The sequence below is a fragment of the Syngnathus typhle genome, linkage group LG7, assembly GCF_033458585.1.
Source record: "Syngnathus typhle isolate RoL2023-S1 ecotype Sweden linkage group LG7, RoL_Styp_1.0, whole genome shotgun sequence".
NCBI classification, from domain to species: Eukaryota; Metazoa; Chordata; class Actinopteri; order Syngnathiformes; family Syngnathidae; genus Syngnathus; species Syngnathus typhle.
The window spans coordinates 18,335,525-18,353,734 of NC_083744.1; the positions used below are offsets into that span (position 1 = coordinate 18,335,525).

General features: G+C 54.8%; 1 protein-coding gene and 1 long non-coding RNA gene across 10 annotated transcripts; one reads left to right on the plus strand and one right to left on the minus strand.

Annotated features, from left to right (window-relative positions):
• Nucleotides 1–941: 941 nt before the first annotated feature.
• LOC133157154 (receptor-type tyrosine-protein phosphatase zeta-like) lies at nt 942–17,795 on the plus strand. Of its 9 annotated transcripts, XM_061283454.1 has the most exons (32): nt 943–1,299; nt 4,987–5,203; nt 5,306–5,368; nt 5,437–5,616; nt 6,326–6,477; nt 6,562–6,657; nt 7,163–7,232; nt 7,298–7,455; nt 7,528–7,678; nt 8,500–8,687; nt 8,756–8,882; nt 9,751–9,791; nt 9,903–11,526; nt 12,319–12,729; nt 13,369–13,507; nt 13,588–13,670; nt 13,740–13,825; nt 13,979–13,999; nt 14,283–14,379; nt 14,453–14,523; nt 14,724–14,858; nt 15,008–15,136; nt 15,205–15,368; nt 15,431–15,566; nt 15,638–15,784; nt 15,861–15,951; nt 16,022–16,095; nt 16,209–16,340; nt 16,412–16,573; nt 16,634–16,776; nt 16,849–16,984; nt 17,202–17,795. In XM_061283454.1, exons 3-32 carry the CDS (start codon nt 5,350–5,352, stop codon nt 17,415–17,417), a joined length of 5,379 nt encoding a protein of 1,792 aa, XP_061139438.1. In that variant the 5' UTR covers nt 943–1,299; nt 4,987–5,203; nt 5,306–5,349; the 3' UTR covers nt 17,418–17,795. The 9 variants fall into 9 exon arrangements, with proteins under 9 accessions (XP_061139434.1, XP_061139436.1, XP_061139437.1 ...); XM_061283450.1 differs by lacking the exon at nt 4,987–5,203 and having other exon boundaries at nt 942–1,299; nt 14,286–14,379; XM_061283452.1 differs by lacking the exon at nt 4,987–5,203 and having other exon boundaries at nt 942–1,299; nt 14,292–14,379.
• Nucleotides 14,158–15,064, minus strand: LOC133157190 (uncharacterized). Its single transcript, XR_009714950.1, has 2 exons — nt 14,923–15,064; nt 14,158–14,843 (listed from the first exon to the last, which is right to left on the minus strand). It is a non-coding gene; the product is annotated as an uncharacterized LOC133157190 (long non-coding RNA).
• Nucleotides 17,796–18,210: the final 415 nt, after the last annotated feature.

The window sequence follows — 18,210 nt, forward strand, 5'->3', positions numbered from 1 at the left end:
CGTTTCTCAATAATAAAAGCTGATGACATCCACGTCTGCTCAAATCGGTTCTTCTTTTTTTTTTTCTTTTTGAGAGGGGGGGCACAAAGTTTATCTACCCCCCTTCACCGATCCCCAGCACCCCCCTTGTGAACATTGATGCTAACAAGTGGAAAGCAGTTTTTGCATAAATTACAGATAATCCATCGTAAATTATGCAAATATATTCGTTGCTTTAAACTTGGAAAATCTTTGCACACTCAAAGAGGAAAAAAAAAAAAGTTGGAAAACACTTTTGGCGCCCCAACCGGCAACATATACAGCCACAAATAAATACCACAAACCAACTGAAATATATGAACACATTCAATAATCGTACACATCGATACGTACAGCAATATGTTGCGACATCAAAAGAATGCACAAATAACCATGAAATACAGCCAAAGAACCCAAGTAAAAACATAAACGAATATATCATGGATACATTCATAAAGACACGCACATACAGGGGGAGTTGAGTGAATTGTGACTCCTGGGTCACTGCTGCTCTTTTAGGCTCATTTCGGGGTGAGGTGAAAGGCACAAAGGAGGGGGGGAAGGGGGGGGGTGTCCGGGTCAAAGGTCACACACAAATCTGTTGGCTTTCCCTGTTTGTCTACATGCACTTTTAATGTGGAGGATTTTCCAGCTCCACCTGACTTTCACTTGATTGACAGGCGGCACTCACATTCCATCCCATAATAATATGTGCATTGTGAAATATGTACGTTGCCTTCATGTCAACTCGTCAAGTTTTCCTCTCCAGCTCATCGTCCCATCCATCAGTCGCTTTGTGTTTGGTTGCCTGCTTTCACAAATCACATTTCTAATTGTGCGTGCCGAATGTTGAATCCAAACATCCTGAAACGGGGGAGGGAGGGAAAAAAAAAAAAAAAAAAAAAAGACAAGCTGCTGCGAGGTGCGTGTCGTCGTGTGCGCGCAGGGGGGCGGTGCACGCAGTCGCGTCCTGGACCCGTTGACACAACGACTGGAGAGAGAGAGAGAGAGCAAGCAGACGGCTTGTGTCCTCGGAGGAGAAGCAGACAAAAAGAGAAGAGAAGAAAAGAGAAGACGCATCGCGAGTGGGCGCGCAGCGAAAGCTCGGAGCGTCATGGACGCGCTGTAAAGGTCGCTCCGCTCCGCTCTGCCGCCAAGTTCCAGTCGTCAAGTGCTCCCGGTCCCCCCGCCGTCCCCCCGGCAGGCAGGCAGGCAGGCAGGCAGACATGGACGCCTGCAGGCTGCAGGTCGCGCTGCACATCTTCTTGACGCTCCAACAAGGTCAGCATGCATGTGTGGCACTTGAACCTGCACTCACTCAAGTCAGCTCAAGTGGATCTGAAAAGCAGCCACGAGCAGTGCGCTCGCTCAAAGTCAACATTTCACTTCAGCCAGTAATGGTGGCTGCGTTCCAAGTTGCTTCTCGCTTGGAAGCTTTCATTTGAAATCTCCACTTTCTCCAGCCTTGTATGTGCAATTTTGCGCACGTCCTGAATCTGGCGAGCCGTCGAAGGCGTTGCCCATGTCGGAGGCGCTTCTCATGTCGGAGGCGCTCGGGCTCTCAGCCGCCGCTGCCGGCGCGCTCGGCCGCCTCCTTTTGGAGCGAGCGAGATTAGGCGAGAACTTGGCAAAGGCGTGTGAAGAAGGCTTTTGTTGGCGCGCCAGCAGCGACTTTGCTTTTGGAGGTTCTTTGGCATATTTGGTTTCCCTCCTTCCTTGCTTCCCCCACGCTGGCCGCCTTCCCCACCACTGACTTGTTCCTTTTACTCTTTTGTAGAGTGCACCTACTTGGTCCCCCGAAAAACGGTGACAAAATCGGTCATTAAAAAAAATCCTAATCAACCGGAGTGAAAGGTACTGCGTTGAATTTGAATCCCGGTCATGATTTTGGCCGGCACGATTGAACGAACCCGATTGTCGGCGACACGCGGTATCGCCACTTTCTCAAGCAGAGGTCAGCCGGCCACCAGGGGGCAGCGTGCGCGCGATTGGGAGAGAACAAAGTAGCGTACAGAAGTGGAGAGGTGTTTTCAAAGGGATCGTCGTCGGTTGTCCGGACTTGTTTCCCATTCGTGCCAAGCGAGACAATAGCGCCTTTCATCATTTTGCCGTCGGCAAAGTTTACATTCTTTGCTAATGCTTTTGAAATGGTCTTAAAGAGTGAGCCATTTATTGTGGATTTTTTTTTGCTCAAGAAATTGTCAATCTGCCGTTTCTCGTTGCTCATGCTTTTGAAATTGTCTTCAATATTGAGCCATTCATTCTGGAGTTTTTTTGCTCAACAAATGGTCAATCCGGCGTCCACCCTGTCTATCCGGTGGTCCGTCTCGCTGCTTCTTCCGTTGGCCTTCCCAGCGTCTGTCCCATCGTCTCATCATCCGTCTGTCCCATGGGCCATTTGCGTTCTGCCATCCGTCCCGCTGTCTGTGTGGTGTCGTCCCGGCGTCCTTCTTTGGGCCCGGATGATGTTGTCACAGTGGAGATTTCTTTAGGACAAGTAGCAGACGGGGGGGGGGGGGGGTGTCTTTGAGAAAAGACGGGGTGACGCGGGAGGCATTTCAGCATTTAAGCATGACGGCACCATCATTTGTCCCAAAGACGCCGTCACAAAACTCAAGTGATGGGAGGAGGCGGAGATGGTCGGCCGGTCAAAGGCCTCAACGCGCAACCTTTTCATTGGCCTACTATTTTTTTTTTTCGAACTAGCACTTTGTGCTCCGACTGTTTGCTTCTAGTTCAACAAATTTGAGCGCTCTATTCCCATAGCGATGAAATGATGCAGATTTGATTTTCTTTTCCCTCCGAGTTGTGGCAGCGTTCCATTTCCGTTTGAAAGACTGGAGGAAGTGCTGGTGGCATTTGTCTCCTTGTCGAATGTTTGTGAAGGGCAACTTTTGGGCCCCTTTTCTGCCGGCTGCTCTTAAACTCTCGTTTTCTTTCCTCCTTTTCACGCCGCCTCGGTTCTCTCCTTCCATCGTGGCGTTGCCCCACATTTATCCCGCCTCGCACATTCACCCCCCCCCGCCCCCCTTCATGTTTTTAATCCTCATTTGTCTCCCGTGTGAGCGATGAGAGCCGCTGAGAGCGTTTGGGTCGGCCAAGCGGCATCTCGTCTTTGCCGGTGTCCTCCTGGCACTCGGCCACCTTCGCCCTCCGAATCCCCGCGACTTGCTGTAATTGATGAGGGAGGGGGGGGGGGGCCGCGGCTTTCTTTCGGGGGCTGTCTAGCGGCGCATCCCATAATAGCGCGAAAGCTGTCGTGACAGAACGATGGTGATGACATCATTTCTTTGAATATAAACATTTTCAGCAGCTTGAGCCACTTTTTTCATGGGCATTGTGTCGCTCCTCCTGCTGCGCACGCCTCGGCCACACGGGGGCAGTAAACCGCAGACACGCAGCGGTTGCCCGTCGAGCGCGCCGGTGTCGATTCCTTTCCTTCATTCGTCGTCGTGTTTTGCGCTGATTGCTACTAGCTGCCCCAAACGGTCGCTCCAAGCAAATGAGCGGCTAGCTAAATGCAGAGCTCCGTTAACGAGGGAGGCAGGGGACGGGGGGGGGGGGCAAGTGTGTCAAGGTGGAAGAAGGACAAAGCGCCACATCGTCCCTCATCTGCGCCATCCAATTAGGTGGCGCCTTAAAATAGTCCGAGGTGGGGGCGGGGGGGGGGGGGCAAACGAAGATGATGGCAGCGGTTCCCCGCGGGTTCCTCTCGAGACAAACTTTGCTGTGGTGGCCTTTGATTGACAGCACTTTTGATCGTCCGTGCTTCCTTTCATTCTTCCGTCCTGTCCCACTTTCTTTCTTTCCATCCTTCTCTTTCATCCATCTGGCCATCCTTTTTTTCTTTCATCCATCCAAGCATCTCTTCCTTCCTTCCTTCCTTCCTTCCTTCCTTCCTTCCTTCCTTCCTTCCTTCCTTCCTTCCTTGCCTTGTTTCCATCCATCCTCACTTCTTTTTGTTTTGTTTGTCCTGAGCGGAGAAGACATTCCTGGCGAAATGTTCCCCGGGCCTCCTTTTAGGGCCGGCGGGCGGGCGGGCGGGCGCAGCGGTGCTCTTCATGTCCATTTATAGAGAAGAGCCCAGGGCGTCTGACGGATGGCTGCCAGCTTTTACGCTGGCCGGCGCCGTATTTCTAGGCCCGTGCATCCGGACGCCTGGCGGCGGCGGCGCCGTGTGCGGGCCCGACTTTGATTTGCCGTCCTCGCTCTGGAGTTGGGGCGGTGAATCACGAGCTAGCGCCGCTTTGACTCTTTTGTTTTGGCTCCGGCAGATGTTGGATAGGATTCCAGCGTTGAGTATTGATCACAGATGCACGTCCGCCTGAGGGCGATTGTACGCCGAGCGTCGACTCGACTCGGCGCTGCGCCCGTTTGATGCGCTCACTCATGACGTGTTGCCGCTTCCGTTGAACGGACGGGCTTCACTATGTCCAATGCGGTCACGCTTCTTGTTTGCTGTGCCAGGGTCGTGTTTTTACACGCTGGAGTTGCCGGGGGTCTAAATCCACTTTCTTTAAAGGGGGGGGGGGGGGGGGGGGGCGTTTTTTTGTGTTTTTCGTTTTGTGAAAGAGTCCAATGGATTCCACGGGAGTCTGGCCCTGTGAAATTGAATGTGTGAGTGCTGCCGCCACGCCGCGCCGCGCCGCCCCCCTGCCGGCGCTGGCTGAATAAGAGGATTAGGCCGCATGCCCACTCGCACCCCCAGCCCCAATCCTAAAGCCAACGGCATCACGGGCAAAAGTACAGTGGTCGCTCCCGGATCGGACTGATAGTCAAAGCAAACGTCAAATGTACAATTAGAAAGTGTGTAAGCCAGTGCAACATGCTACTAGACTAGGAAACGCACAGGAGAAGAAGGGAAAAAAAAAAAAAAAAAAAAAAAAAGAAGGTCGAGAAAAAAAAAAACACAGGCTAACAATTAGCCTCTTCGTGGAAGCGTTGCTCCTCTTTCTAAACATTTTGCAGCCGGCAGCAGACAAGTTGGAGCCCAGAGAGGGCTTCGGCGGGACAGCCGCTAGCAATCATCATCAAATAAAAGCGCCCCGGCGGCCTGCGTTGCGTCAGCACCGCTCTCTCGGGTCAACTTTGTGTAGAAACACCAAAAGAGCGGGAGCGAGAGCACCTCGAGCGCGGCGGCGGCGGCGGCGGCGGACTACTCATTGAAGCAGCAGAGATGGCAAAAGTAATTGTGTACTTTGGAAGAAAATCTCAAATTTGGAGAAGAAGTGCACTCACCGCTTGAAGGAAGGACTTTTCTTTCAAGGTGCTCGTTTGTGTCTCGCAGCGGGAGCCTACACGTACAGGAACCAGCGCAAGTTCACCGAGGACATGGACTGGTCGTACGCCGGTAAGAAAGGCAGATTGGAAAAGTGAGATGCCAAATGTTTGGAAATGATTCCCCCACTGGCCTTGTAGGAACGCTGAACCAGAACAACTGGGCCAAGAAGTTTCCGTCGTGCAGCAACGCCAAGCAGTCGCCCATCGACGTGGAGGAGAACCTGGCCCGGGTGGAGCTGCGCTACCAGCACCTGCGCTTGGACGGCTGGGAGAACCTGACGGGCCGGCGCACCACCATCAAGAACGACGGCAAGACCGGTAAGCGCCAGGCCTGCTGTAGGCTCGCAGACCCAAACGGGGGTGCCGTGCCGGCCTTGGTTCATCTCCACGAGAGTGCGGCCAAGGCCAAATGGTGTCTAGCGGCGCTAGCTTTGCATTCGCCGCCCTGATGCCGGCAAACGTGATTCTGCCCTCGGCTTCTCTTATTTTGTCTCGGCTTAGCCTTCAAGTCTTGTCCATTCATCAGCCGAGCGCTTTGTGAATTGTTGTTCTGTTTGCTAGCGCAGGTGGTGTGATGCGGTTAGCCGTAAAGGTTCTTTCAATCCTTTCATGTTGCGGCCATGTAAAAGAGAACGTTACAAGAAGCTTGCTTCCTTCCTTCCTTGCCGCCGGGCTCACGTTTCGGATCCCATTGAGCGGCTTTTGTGGATGCTTTCTTTTCAAGTGGCGTGAAACGCGATAACGCTGATTGTCGAGCAAAAGTGGACCCGTCTGGTCCCATCCCGTCCGCTCTTGAACGACACCTTTTGGTCTTTTTTTAAAAAAGAGAAAGGCCAATGTTTGCATCTTTGGGCTCAGGACAAAGATAGCCGTCGACGCAACTCAATTGGCTTCACCTTGAGTCAATGTTTGCAGAGCGAGGACCCATTTTTGATGATGACATTATTATTTGGCTCTTTATTTATTTACGGCGCTCTCGCAAGATGCTTGGGCCCGTTTGGCGTCTAAAGCGCCGTGTTGTGTTCAGTGGCGCTGGACGTGGACGGCGACTTCCACGTCAGCGGCGGCGGCCTGGCTTCAAAGTTCAAGGCGGGGCGCATCACCTTCCACTGGGGGCGCTGCAACGCCTCCTCGGAGGGCTCCGAGCACAGCCTGGATGGCGTCAAGTTCCCCCTGGAGGTGAGGCCGGCCGCCGGGGAAGCGCAAGGACGCCGTGGTGGGCACCGAGGGAGCGGCTCTCGTTTTTGCTTTCTTTCCTCCCAGATGCAGATTTACTGTTTTGAGCCGCAGCGCTTTGACTCCTTCCAGCAAAGCCTCAAGTCTGGAGGACGCCTCACAGCTCTGGCGGTGCTCTTTGAGGTAGGTAGGTGGCGAGCTAGCTAGCTAGGTAGGTAGGGAGGTAGGTAGGTGTGTGCAAGAAGCTGCCAAAGAAAGTGGCGGCTTCCCTTCACCTGACACGTCAATACTTGCTTGCGGCCTTTTTGCGCTCGTGACTCACAAGCATCAACATCTGCTTTCGACCAGCTTGCTTTCCCCCCCCCCCCCCCGCGTGTTGTTGATCAGCGCGTCAACTGGGCCCGGCCGGGGCCGCCTTGGCGTGCTGCGACCGGTGGCGACGCAAGAAGCAGCCTGAAGCAAGCAAACAAACAAAAAGAATTCTTTTGTTTCGACCACTTCAAAAAAGAACCTCGATGAACCCAAGCTAAAGCAGAACCAGAGCCAGAACAGAACACTACGGCCCACAGCAAATAGAACATCGAGGAGCTGAAAAGGCTTCAGCTTTCCTGGAACCTGTGCAGAGAAACGAACGGATGCTAACTCATTAGCATGGAAGCTAACGTTTTCCCTCGTTTGTTGGTGGCAGGCCATCGCAGAGGAGGACAACGCCAACTTTGCCCCCGTCATCGACGCCGTCGACAGCGTCAGCAGATACGGTACCAGATACGCTGGCTTCCTTTCCAAATCCGTGCTAGAACCGGATCCAAATGTGCTTGTGCAGGTAAAAGCGCCCAGGTGGCGCCCTTCGCGCCGCGGGCCCTCCTGCCCGACTCCACGGACAAGTACTTCATCTACAACGGCTCGCTGACCACGCCGCCTTGCAGCGAAACGGTGGAGTGGATCGTCTTCAAGAACACCGTCCCCATCTCGGCCCGGCAGGTGAGAGGCGACCACGCGGCTCGGTAGCTAGGTAGCCCACGACCGGCTCGCTCACGTGTTGTGGCGGTCCAGCTGGAGACCTTCTGTGAGGTGATGACCATGCAGCAGGCGGGTTACGTGATGCTGATGGACTACCTGCAGAACAACTTCCGGGACCAGCAGCGCAATTTCATGGGTCAGGTCTTCTCCTCCTACACCGGCACCGAGGAGCTCCTCACACCAGGTACCCGACGGACGACGCGACCCGGGTAGCGCTTGTAGGAGCCGCCGCCGCCAAACCAAACAGATTTGACAAAAAAACAAGATTGGACTTTCACATGTCAATCTGGATCTCATTGACCCGAATCAAGCCTGGGTCGCTTGAACAGAACCTCTTTTAAAAAGCCTTTATTGGCTGAACAGAACTTTCATTACTTCAATTGTCAAAGCAGAACCACTATGAACATGAGCAGAACCTCTACTAGCCAAAGCAAAACACACCAAACTGCAGAGACCCCAATAAAGCCTCTCGTGACCCTAACAGCACCTCTGTGGACCAAAGCAGAACATCTCCGAAGCCACATAGATGATAAGCAAAACAGAATCTACCATGACCTGAATAGACACTCGCTGACCCAAATAAAGGCGGGAGGAAACATTGACATTTCCTGCTGGTTCTGCTCGATAATTTGTAATGAAACAAATGGATCGCCCTGACACACTAACGCACGAGTCATTAGTGGCGGCGGCGGCGGCGCTGGCCCAGTCTGTCCAGCAATACAACTGGACAACTTCAGTGTGTCTTTTTACATTTGAAAAGAGATATTTGTCTAGGTTGTTTTTAAAAGCAATCAAATGTGACGTATGGTGACATTTTTCTGGCCCGTTTTGTGTGGATGTAAAAAAAAGATTCGGAATATTGTGTGGACTCACTCTGCCCTCTAGCGGTTGGAGCTGGAAACACTTGTCCATTGGCAATTTCACATTGGCAAGAGTACTGTTCATGAAACGTACTCGAGGAAGAATTTGCAAAAAGGTTTGGGTCAACCGTGACATTTCCGTCAGTGTGCAGCTCGGAGCCGGAGAACGTTGAGGCGGCCGCCTACAACTTGAGCAGTCTGCTGGTGACGTGGGAGCGGCCGCGGGCCGTCTACGACGCCGCCATCGAGAGGTACTCGGTCAGCTACAAGATGGCCGAGGACGGCGAGGACGCCGCGCCCTCGGAGTATCTGACCGACGGAGACCAGGATGTGGTGAGCCGGAAATTCAGCTCTCCAACTTTGGAAGGGCGGCAAAGTCAACTACTGTTTCTGGCCACCAGGGGGCCATCCTGGACGAGCTGCTGGCCAATCGCACCTACGAGCTCCAGGTGGTGGCGCTGTGCGCCAACGGCCTTTACGGACGCCTCAGCGACCCGCTGACCTTCACCCTGCCCGCCGATGGCCCGGGTAAGCGCCAGCAAATCTCCAATGGAGTCCCGTCCGTCTCCTTGACTTAGCGGTTGAACTTGTTGTGCCACCAAACTTGTTTCCTTTTTCATTTGTTGTAGTAAGCCAGCCCCTTACAATCTTGACACCAAATAAACACAAGAGTGGAACTGAATAAGTTGTCGTATGACATGTTGAAGATGTGTTCATGTGTGTGTGCGTGTGGCAATTATTATCAATGCCAACTAACCATGAACTGCAAATTATTTTGTGGACCTTCAAGCTGTGGCTCCACCACAATCACTGTTGTAGAGGCATGACATGTAGGTCATCACACACACACACACACACACACACAGATACAGCTAAATTGCTAAAAGGTCACTTCAAGCTTCTGAAAGCAGTTTGACGCGCCAGGTAAGAAGCGATGTCGGCCCCTTCCCTCCCACCGTGTGCCACGGGCGCATTTGCAGGAAAGCTTTTTGGGTTTTTTTGCGTGGCGGCGGGCGGGCGGACGGGCGGAGTCCAAATGTGAAAGCGGCCCGCCCGCCCGCCTGCCTGCAAGCAAGCGAGCGAGCAAGCAGAAAAGCCTTTGCTGCAAATGCGCTTGGCTTGGCTTTGCTCTCTCTCCCTCGCTTGCATGAGCTGAGCATCTACTTGGAGCATGGAAAGGTCACGTTGCCATTTTCCTTGGCCATTTCCCGACCATTCCCAGAGCATTGCGCTCGACTCTCTCTTTTTGTGTGATCCAGTTGCCCGAGCAAAAGCCAGTTTTGCCTCTCCCTTCCTGTTGTGGGCAGTATGGCTTGCCCGCCCGCCTCACTTGTGCTTGGACAAAAATGAGGCCAAACTTTCTTTCGTCTGATTTTGTGCTCTTCTTTTCTTCCAGGGGATGCTCTGATCCCAGATTCCAACCAATTTGACGATGAGGTAAGTCAGAATGTATTTCTTCAACGGATTCCAATCCCTTTTTGTGCTAAATTAGCGCCATTGAATTGGAAACAAACAATGTCAAATGTTCCTTATCTTTCTTACCACTAGGGGGAGGAAGAGCCACCGGATCCATGGTTCAATGGACCTGCGCAAACGGAAGATTACAATGGTGTTTGGATTACCGCCAAAGCGCCCGCGAGCCCGACTTTGGGAGAACCCGGCCAACACGCCGTGCCGCCCACCAAGGCAGACTCAACCTCCAGTCGGCCACCGGGAGGCTCCGCCGGGTCCTCGTTTACGACTCCTCAGTATGCAAACACGAGAGACAGTCAGGGCGGGGTCAGGCCAAAGTTCTCCCAAAACAGCAAAGCGGGCCCAAATTCGACAGCACCGAATGGGGGTGAAGGTGTTCCCTCAAATGGGACAAGCAATCCAATGAGCACCCCCGCAAAAACAACCTTTGACTGGATGAACAGGACCACAGCGGTGACTGCACCGGAGAAGACAACCCCGGGCCAGCCAATGAACACGAGCGCGATCAAGTCCGCCGCCGTCACGGGCCAGCCAACGAACACGAGCACGATCAAGTCCACCGCCGTCACGGGCCAGCCAACGAACACGAGCACGATCAAGTCCACCGCCGTCACGGGCCAGCCAACGAACACGAGCACGATCAAGTCCACCGCCGTCACGGGCCAGCCGATGAACACGAGCACGATCAAGTCCACCGCCGTCCAGAGGCCAGCAACAAACGTGACCGTGACCGAGACCGCAAGCATGAACGCGACGACAGCAATGTCTTCAAACATGACCTGGCCACTGAAGAACACAGACGTGAACGAGACCACCAACACCACCCCGGCGACAAACCAAACCGTAACCATGACCGGGCTGGCGACCGAGCCCACAAACAAGACCGCAAGCCTGAATACCACGACGGAAATGTCTTCAAACCCGACTGAAAACAAGACTGCAAACATGAGCTGGCCACTGAACACAACTGCAAGCGCGACCCCAGCAACAAACCAAACCATGACCAGGCCAGCGACCAAGACCACAAACAAAACCGCGAGCATGAATATGACGACGGAAATGTCTTCAGAGCCGACTGCAAACAAGACTACACGCATGAGCCGGCCACTGAACAAAAGCACAAACGCGACCCCAGCGACAAGCCAAATCATGACCACGCCAGAGACCAAGACCGCAAGCATGAATATGACGACGGAAATGTCTTCAGAGCCGACTGCAAACAAGACTACACGCATGAGCTGGCCACTGAACAAAAGCACAAACGCGACCCCAGCGACAAAGCAAACCACAACCAAGACCGGGCTGGTGACAGAGACCACGCACAAGACCACAAGCATGAATACCACGACTCCAAACAAACAGGCAAAGAACCAAACGGCGACCTTGATGAAACCACTCAACAAGAATACAAGCATGACCAACACTAAGAGCATGGCCACAGACCTGACCCGTCCTAGCGACCAAATCATCACAACGTCGTCCGTCCAAATGGACCCACGCCAAGGGCAGAGCACACCCAAAACAGTAAATACCGGAAATGGTGGTGGTGGTGGTGACGATGACGTGGTCCAGGTCCAGGGTGAGCCCCCAGGGGCATCTCCCCCGCGAGGGTCTACAACGCCCAGCATGCCTCAGTTTTCAAGCACAAAGTCTTGGCGGAGCCACGTTCTTTTGCCGACCATGCCTCCGCTGTCCGAGGGTGAGCGCCTCGCTGTCCTCCCCGCCTCTTGGTCCCCCTCTTCCCTTCTGTATGGTGCCGCAGACCCCCAAGCCACCCCCTGGTCTATCCCCTCCGCCCGCTTGCATGAGCTCAGCCCTTGTTCCACACCGGTCCTGCTGCCTCACCAAATCCCTGCTTCTCCCAACTCCCAACCTGCCGCCTTTTCCGCTGACGACTCTGCGTCTTTCTCTCGGGCCGACCACACCGAGTTGCCGCAGTTCAGGACGATCTCCCCGTCCGTCGGGCGGCGCGCCGGCACCGCCCCGCCGCCTCGCCGAGACCCCGTTTCTCGTCCCGGTTTCTCTTTTGCCGGTGACTTGGCGTCTTTCTCTTCGGGTGACTCCACCGAGGTGTCGGAATCGGGAGCGTCCGAGGAATCGCTGTCCCTCGGCCCCGCTTTGCAGCCGTCGGTTCTGTTCTCGAGCAATCCTCCTCTTCCGGCCGCCACTCCGGGCCTGATGCCGTCGTTTGTCGAATTCTTGGGGTACGGAACAGAAGGCACGCCTGACTCCTTCCCGCCCGAATCGGGCTTTTCCGACACCATATGCGGTTGCTCCCTGGAGCCTTCGGTATCCTGGCCCCACACCTCGCCGCTCGTCCCCCTTGGGACCTCGACTTTGGGTCTCGGTGCGGCTCTCCTTATGAGTTCTTTGGGTGCCAGCTCTTTTTCTGGGGCGGCTTCTAGCCGCCCGGTGGTTCTGCTCTCGCCCTCCTCGCCGGCACCCTCCTTCCTGCCGGCCACTCACAGCGGCCCGCCCGTTTCCGTTGCAGCCCTCCCAACCGAGCCCGCCTCGTCAGCACGGCCGCCTTCCGTCCCCACGCCACCCGGTGTCTCGGAGTCCGACGTAGATCAGGAGCGGGACAGCATCCCGCCGTCGGCCTCGGGTGAGAGCGCCCTTCCTCGTTCCACGGATCCCGTCACTTTAGGATCCGGACAGACGCACGGAGATTTGGACGACGTCTCCTCGGCTTTCTTTTTTGACGGCGGGAGCGGGAGCGCCGCCGGGTCCGGGCGAGCGAGCGCCGCCTTGCCGAGCGTAATCGCGGTCCCCGCGCCTATCTTCCCCGAGGACAGCGGCTCGGGTCAGGCCGAGAACCCGCTCGACGGCGACGGCTCCTCGGACTTCAGCATTCCTGAGCGAACCCAGAGCGAGTGGGGAAAAGAGGAGGAGCCAGTGGCAGGTAACGGGAGAAGAGTCCGCTCGGTCGTAGTCGAGACGAGCGACGTGACGACCCCTGCCGCCTTCCGAATCCACTCTGGTCGACATTCCATCAGTCATCTAGTCATCTTCCCAGCATGCATCCGAGGGAGAAAGTCACCAATAGAAAGCAAGAGCAAGCCAAACCATTGAGGAGAAGAAATTGTAGACAAACACATTCTGTGTCAAAAAACAAAGCGCGTACGACTACACCTCCGAAAAGAAACGACATGAAATCAGACAAACTGTGCTGTTACGAGAAAGCACAAATGAATCCGTGACATCATCCATACATAACACAAAAGGATGAAAGCAGCTGCTCAGCGGCCGTTCAGGAAATTCCCAATGCTGTCCTCCAAAATTGCCGCGTAGAAGTGTTCTCATCATCATCATCATCTTCATCGTTTCATGCTTGACTACTTGATCTTCCCACTGAAACTTCTTCCGACGGAGCTTCTTTCTTGGATTGATCGTTTTCTTTGCTGCGATGCGTCGGCGCCGAGCAACTCGGGGCGCCAAGCAACTCGGGACGCCAAGCAACTCGGGACGCCGACTCGCGTTTCCTCCGTCGTCGAGCGTCATCTTGGGTCGGGCGCTAACGGCGTGGTACGTGTGTGCGCAGACGTGAGCGACAGCAGCCACGAATCCCGAGTGGGCTCGGTCAGAGAGGGCGAGAGGAAGGCGCTGGTCCCCCTGGCCGTCATCTCCACGCTCACGGGCCTCGGGCTCCTGGTCCTGGTTGGCATCCTGCTCTACTGGAGGTGAGCTCCTTCCAAACTTACACCGTCTGTCATTTTTCAAATGAAGCGCTCGGGAAAAAATGTGCCACTTTGGGCCGCAGGTTGTGTTTCCAGACGGCGCATTTCTACGTGGACGAAAGCGCCCGCCCGCGCCTTGCCGCCGACGCAACCGCGTTCACATCGGGTAACCTCAGTGCCGATGCAAAAAAAGGAAAAAAAAAAGACTTTGTTTCACTCGCGCTTTGCCTTCCAGACGAAAAAGCCGCACTCCCCGTCCAAGACTTTGTCCAACGCGTCTCCGAGCTTCACCGAACCAGCGGATTTCAGCGCAAGTTTGAGGTGCCTTCCAACTTTCTCTTGCCAACGGCCTTTGCTGCGTGCGTGTGCGTCCTCGTGTCAACATCGATTGCCGTTTTGTGTTGTCATGGAAACGCTGCGCCATCAATCCCGACCCCACTCCCCGCCTTCCCTGTCTTGCTCCTGTCCCGCTAGCTCCTCAAAGAGAGTTACGAGGTAAGACGCCCCCTCCTGGCGAACGTTTGCATGCACACCCCTGCACGCCTGTCTCGTTTGTCCCTCCTGCCTTTTGTTTTTTTATTTGAAATAATTGATTTACTTATTTTTGAAAGGCGCCTGTTTGGTTTGTCTGATGACGTGTTCGCCGAGCCATGTTTTCTTGCATTACGGCCTTTATTTTCAATATTTGGAATCGGCCAACTCAAAAGCGCAGCAGCAGCTCACATTGACCTCTGACCTAAAGACACAACCCAATTTTTTATTTTTTTTTCTGCGGGAGGAGGTGCAGGCGTGCGCGGCGGACGTGGCCACGACCTCGGAGACGTCCAGCCATCCCGACAACAACGGCAAGAACCGATACAGCAACATCCTGGCCTGTCAGTGGGAGCCCCGGCTTTTTTTGCCCTTCTTCTTTGCAAACTCAAGCCAAGTGGATTTTTTGCCTTTCAGTCGACCATACTCGAGTGCGACTCACGGCGGCCGACAACGGACGGGATTACATCAACGCTAACTTTGTGGACGTACGTGAGACATCCGCCGAGCCGCCTTCTCGTCCTTTTCCCGCGCTCGTCGCTTTCGGCCTTTGGTTGAAAAGTTTGCCCGTCGCTCGGTTAGCTCATTTGTCATTAGCCACGTTGTCATTGCTCAAGCAATCAAATGCAGGTTTGGCTGGAGAGCCAAATCTTGTTCTTGTGTTTTTTTCTTCTCCCGTGCGCGGCAGGGCTTCAAGATGCGCCACGCCTACATCGCAGCACAGGGGCCGCTCAAGTCCAGTACGGACGACTTCTGGCGCATGATCTGGGAACAGAAGGTCGGCGTCATCGTGATGATCACCAACCTGCTGGAGAAGGGACGCGTGAGTGCCGCCATCGTGTGGAAACAAGTTGGAAGGGAGGCCTGAGGCTGACAACTTGACTCACTTGTGCCTCCAACTTGAGACTTGGCCGTTCAAACTTGACATGAGCCCAAGTGTGCAAAAGCTTTGCGTTTGCCGTCCGTCCTCAGAGGAAGTGCGAGCGCTACTGGCCCGTCGACGCGCCCGAGGACTACGGCGGCCTACTGGTGGCGCCCAAGAGCGTCCGAGAGCTGGCCCACTACACTCGGCGGACCTTCAGCGTCACCGATATGAAAAAGGTTCCTTCTGCCAAGACCGGATTTGCCATTCTGCTTTTGGCCCCGCCCCCTGACACGTCCGCCCGCAGGCTTCCGGGAAGAGGCGGGACCGGGAGCGAGCAGTCACGCAGTACCACTACACGCAGTGGCCCGACATGGGCGTGCCCGAGCACGCCTCGCCACTCCTCAGCTTCATCCGCCGCTCTTCTCGGGCCAGGACGGCAAACATGGGCCCGGTGGTGGTGCACTGCAGGTTTTTCCACATCCGCCGCCAAGCGCCTCCGGGCGAGCGTGTTCATTCCCGTTTGCGTTTAGCGCCGGCGTGGGCCGCACGGGCACCTACGTGGTGTTGGACAGCATGCTGAGGCAGATGAGACACGAGGATGCCGTGGACGTGGACGGGTTCCTCCGACACATCCGCACGCAGAGGAACTACCTGGTCCAGACGCAGGTCACCTTCTCGCCTTGCCCGCTCTTCACTTCTTTGTTTGTTCCAAGCTCCACGCTTGCCTTCCCCTTCAGGAGCAGTACGTGTTCATCCACGACGCCTTGGCGGAGGCCATTTTGTGCGGCGACACGGAGATGGCGGCCTCGGACCTTCACGCCTACGTGGGGCGGCTGCTGACGCCGCTGCGTGATGGCGGCACGCCGCTGGAGCAGCAGCTGGAGGTGACGCCGCGGCTCAACCCCCCACCGCATCACGCCACGCTAACATGCCAGCCTGACGTTCGCTTTGCCTTTGCAGCTGCTGAGCGCCCAAGCGGCAAACGACGACGACGCGACCGCTCTTCACGACGACAACCGGCAAAAGAACCGAAGTGGCTCGCTGCTACCGGGTGAGCCGGCGGCCGTTTGCCTCGTGCTAATGCAAACGCTAACCGCTCCGCCCGATTGGCGTTCTTGCAGCGGAGAGGTCGCGAGTGCGTTTGTCGCCGTGCGCCGGCGACACGTCCGATTACATCAACGCGGCCTACGTGACGGTAAGGCTGCTCGATTAAGTCAATCGGAAAGCGAAGGTCAAAACGGACAACTTATGTTACGTAGAGCAATCGACGTCGATTACGTCAACGATAACGGACAATTATGGCGGCAGGGCTACAGGAGGAGCAAGGAGTTCATCATTACCCAGAATCCTTTGCCAAGCACCCTCAAGGACTTCTGGAGGATGATTTGGGAGCACGACGTGCGGGTCATCGTGTCGCTGCCGGGACCCGAGCGCGCTCAGGTCACATGACACTCAACGTGTTTAAACCCGAAGGACAAATAGATCTGATTGTTGTTGTTGTTGGCGCACAGGGTGAAGAGGAGGAGGAGGAGGAGCCGTGCGTGTTCTGGCCCGGCAAAGGGGAGCCGCTCCGCTGCCAGAACTTGACCGTCACTCAAACGTGCGAGAGGGTGCTGTGCCTGGCCAACGAGGACGCGCTGCTCGTTCAGCACGTGGCCGTGCGGGCCGCGCAGGTGCGTACGCCGCGCAATTTGGTCAAATGGTGTGGAAAGCGGCGTATGGCGTGCGTTCAGGACGACTTTGTGACGGAGGTGCGCCTGTACCGCGCCCCCCGCTGGCCCCACCCGGACCGCGCCATCAGCGACACCTTTCTGCTGCTACGGCTGCTGCTGGAGGAAACGCCCACCGAGGGAGGGGCCGTGGTGCTCCTTGACCGGTACGCCGCCCCTGCCGCCGCCCGCCCGCCCGCCTTTGCGAGTAAAGTCTGTTGACATTTTGGCTGGCGCAGAGCGGGCGGAGTGACCGCCGGGACTTTCTGCGCGCTCTCGTCTCTAATGGGCCAGCTCCGTGACGGACGGCGCGTCGACGTCTTCGGAGCGGCCAGGATGATCAACCTCGCCAGGCCCGGCACCTTCTGCAAGCGCGTACGCCGCCGTGTTCACTTTTTTAAAAAACATATAGAGAAACTTGTTTGACATCCAGATTTGGCTGGAAATTGGAATTGCTTTTTTCATAGTAAAATTGCAACAACAAAAAAAGGTTTTACTTTGAAAACGACTTTTTTGTTTTCATGACAAAAATGACATTTTTGAATAGAAAATGGCGAAGAATTTTTTGCAATTTTTTCCATTTGCTGCTTAGGAGCACTTGGAATTCCTGTACGAGGCCTTGCTGAGCGTGCTGGACGAGCCCCAAGAAGAACGTCAACAAGACCAAGTCGACGAGGCCCGCCGAGGCCGAGAAGAGCACCGGCTATGGAAGAGCGGCGGCGGCGGCGCACGTCAGGAGCGCAACGGCGCCGTCACGCCAGCAGGGGGCGAAAGCGCCACGCCAGACAGCCTCGACTCTCTGGTGTGATCAGAAAACAAATGGTGAGCGAGTTCACCGCTGCCTTTCTGCTGGCCAAGAGAACTTTGGACGTCGACGTGGTCTCTTTTTGTAACGTGCCTTTAAAAAAAAAAAAAAAAAACTCTGCGACCAGACGAAGTAACACGCTGGGCTTTTTACATATTTATTGGCAGCAACAATGTAAAAAGCAACACGGCAGCAGTAGCAACTTTTGCTCCTCATGTTCCTCCCCAAAGGACCAAATTGTATTTATGGCCCATTTTCATATTTAGTGCTTCCGTCTTCAGTTGAGGTCAAACAAATGCGCAAGATTCTAACAAATCTCTTTTCTATTTGTTTTTTTCTGCTCTGCTGCTTTCGTTTGCCATTAAACGATTACCAAAATCATGCAGCGTGTTTTTTTAAACCAACAAAACATGCAGGCGGAATTCATCCACCGACCTTTACGCTCTTATTTTCCAAGAAAACGATTTTCTTTATTTGAAAAACTCCTCCAAAGCCGAATTTGGCCCGGTGATGGAGCTTCTGTTCATCCTTTTCATCCCGATCAAAGAACGAAGGCTTTCCGCGTGTCACCTTTGACATACGTGTTGCTGACAAATGTGCAATCTCAATCCCATGTGGATTAAACCACACGTAACACGTTGCAGAGGCCGTAAAACGTGACAAACATGCCTTCTTAGTGTATTTTCTAATCCGGATAGATTGTCAGCAAACTGGCCGTCATCAACAAGAGGGGGCGGGGGGAGCAATTTGGAGACGGCCAAATGGAGACAGAAAGTGGAAGAGATCAGGGAGATTT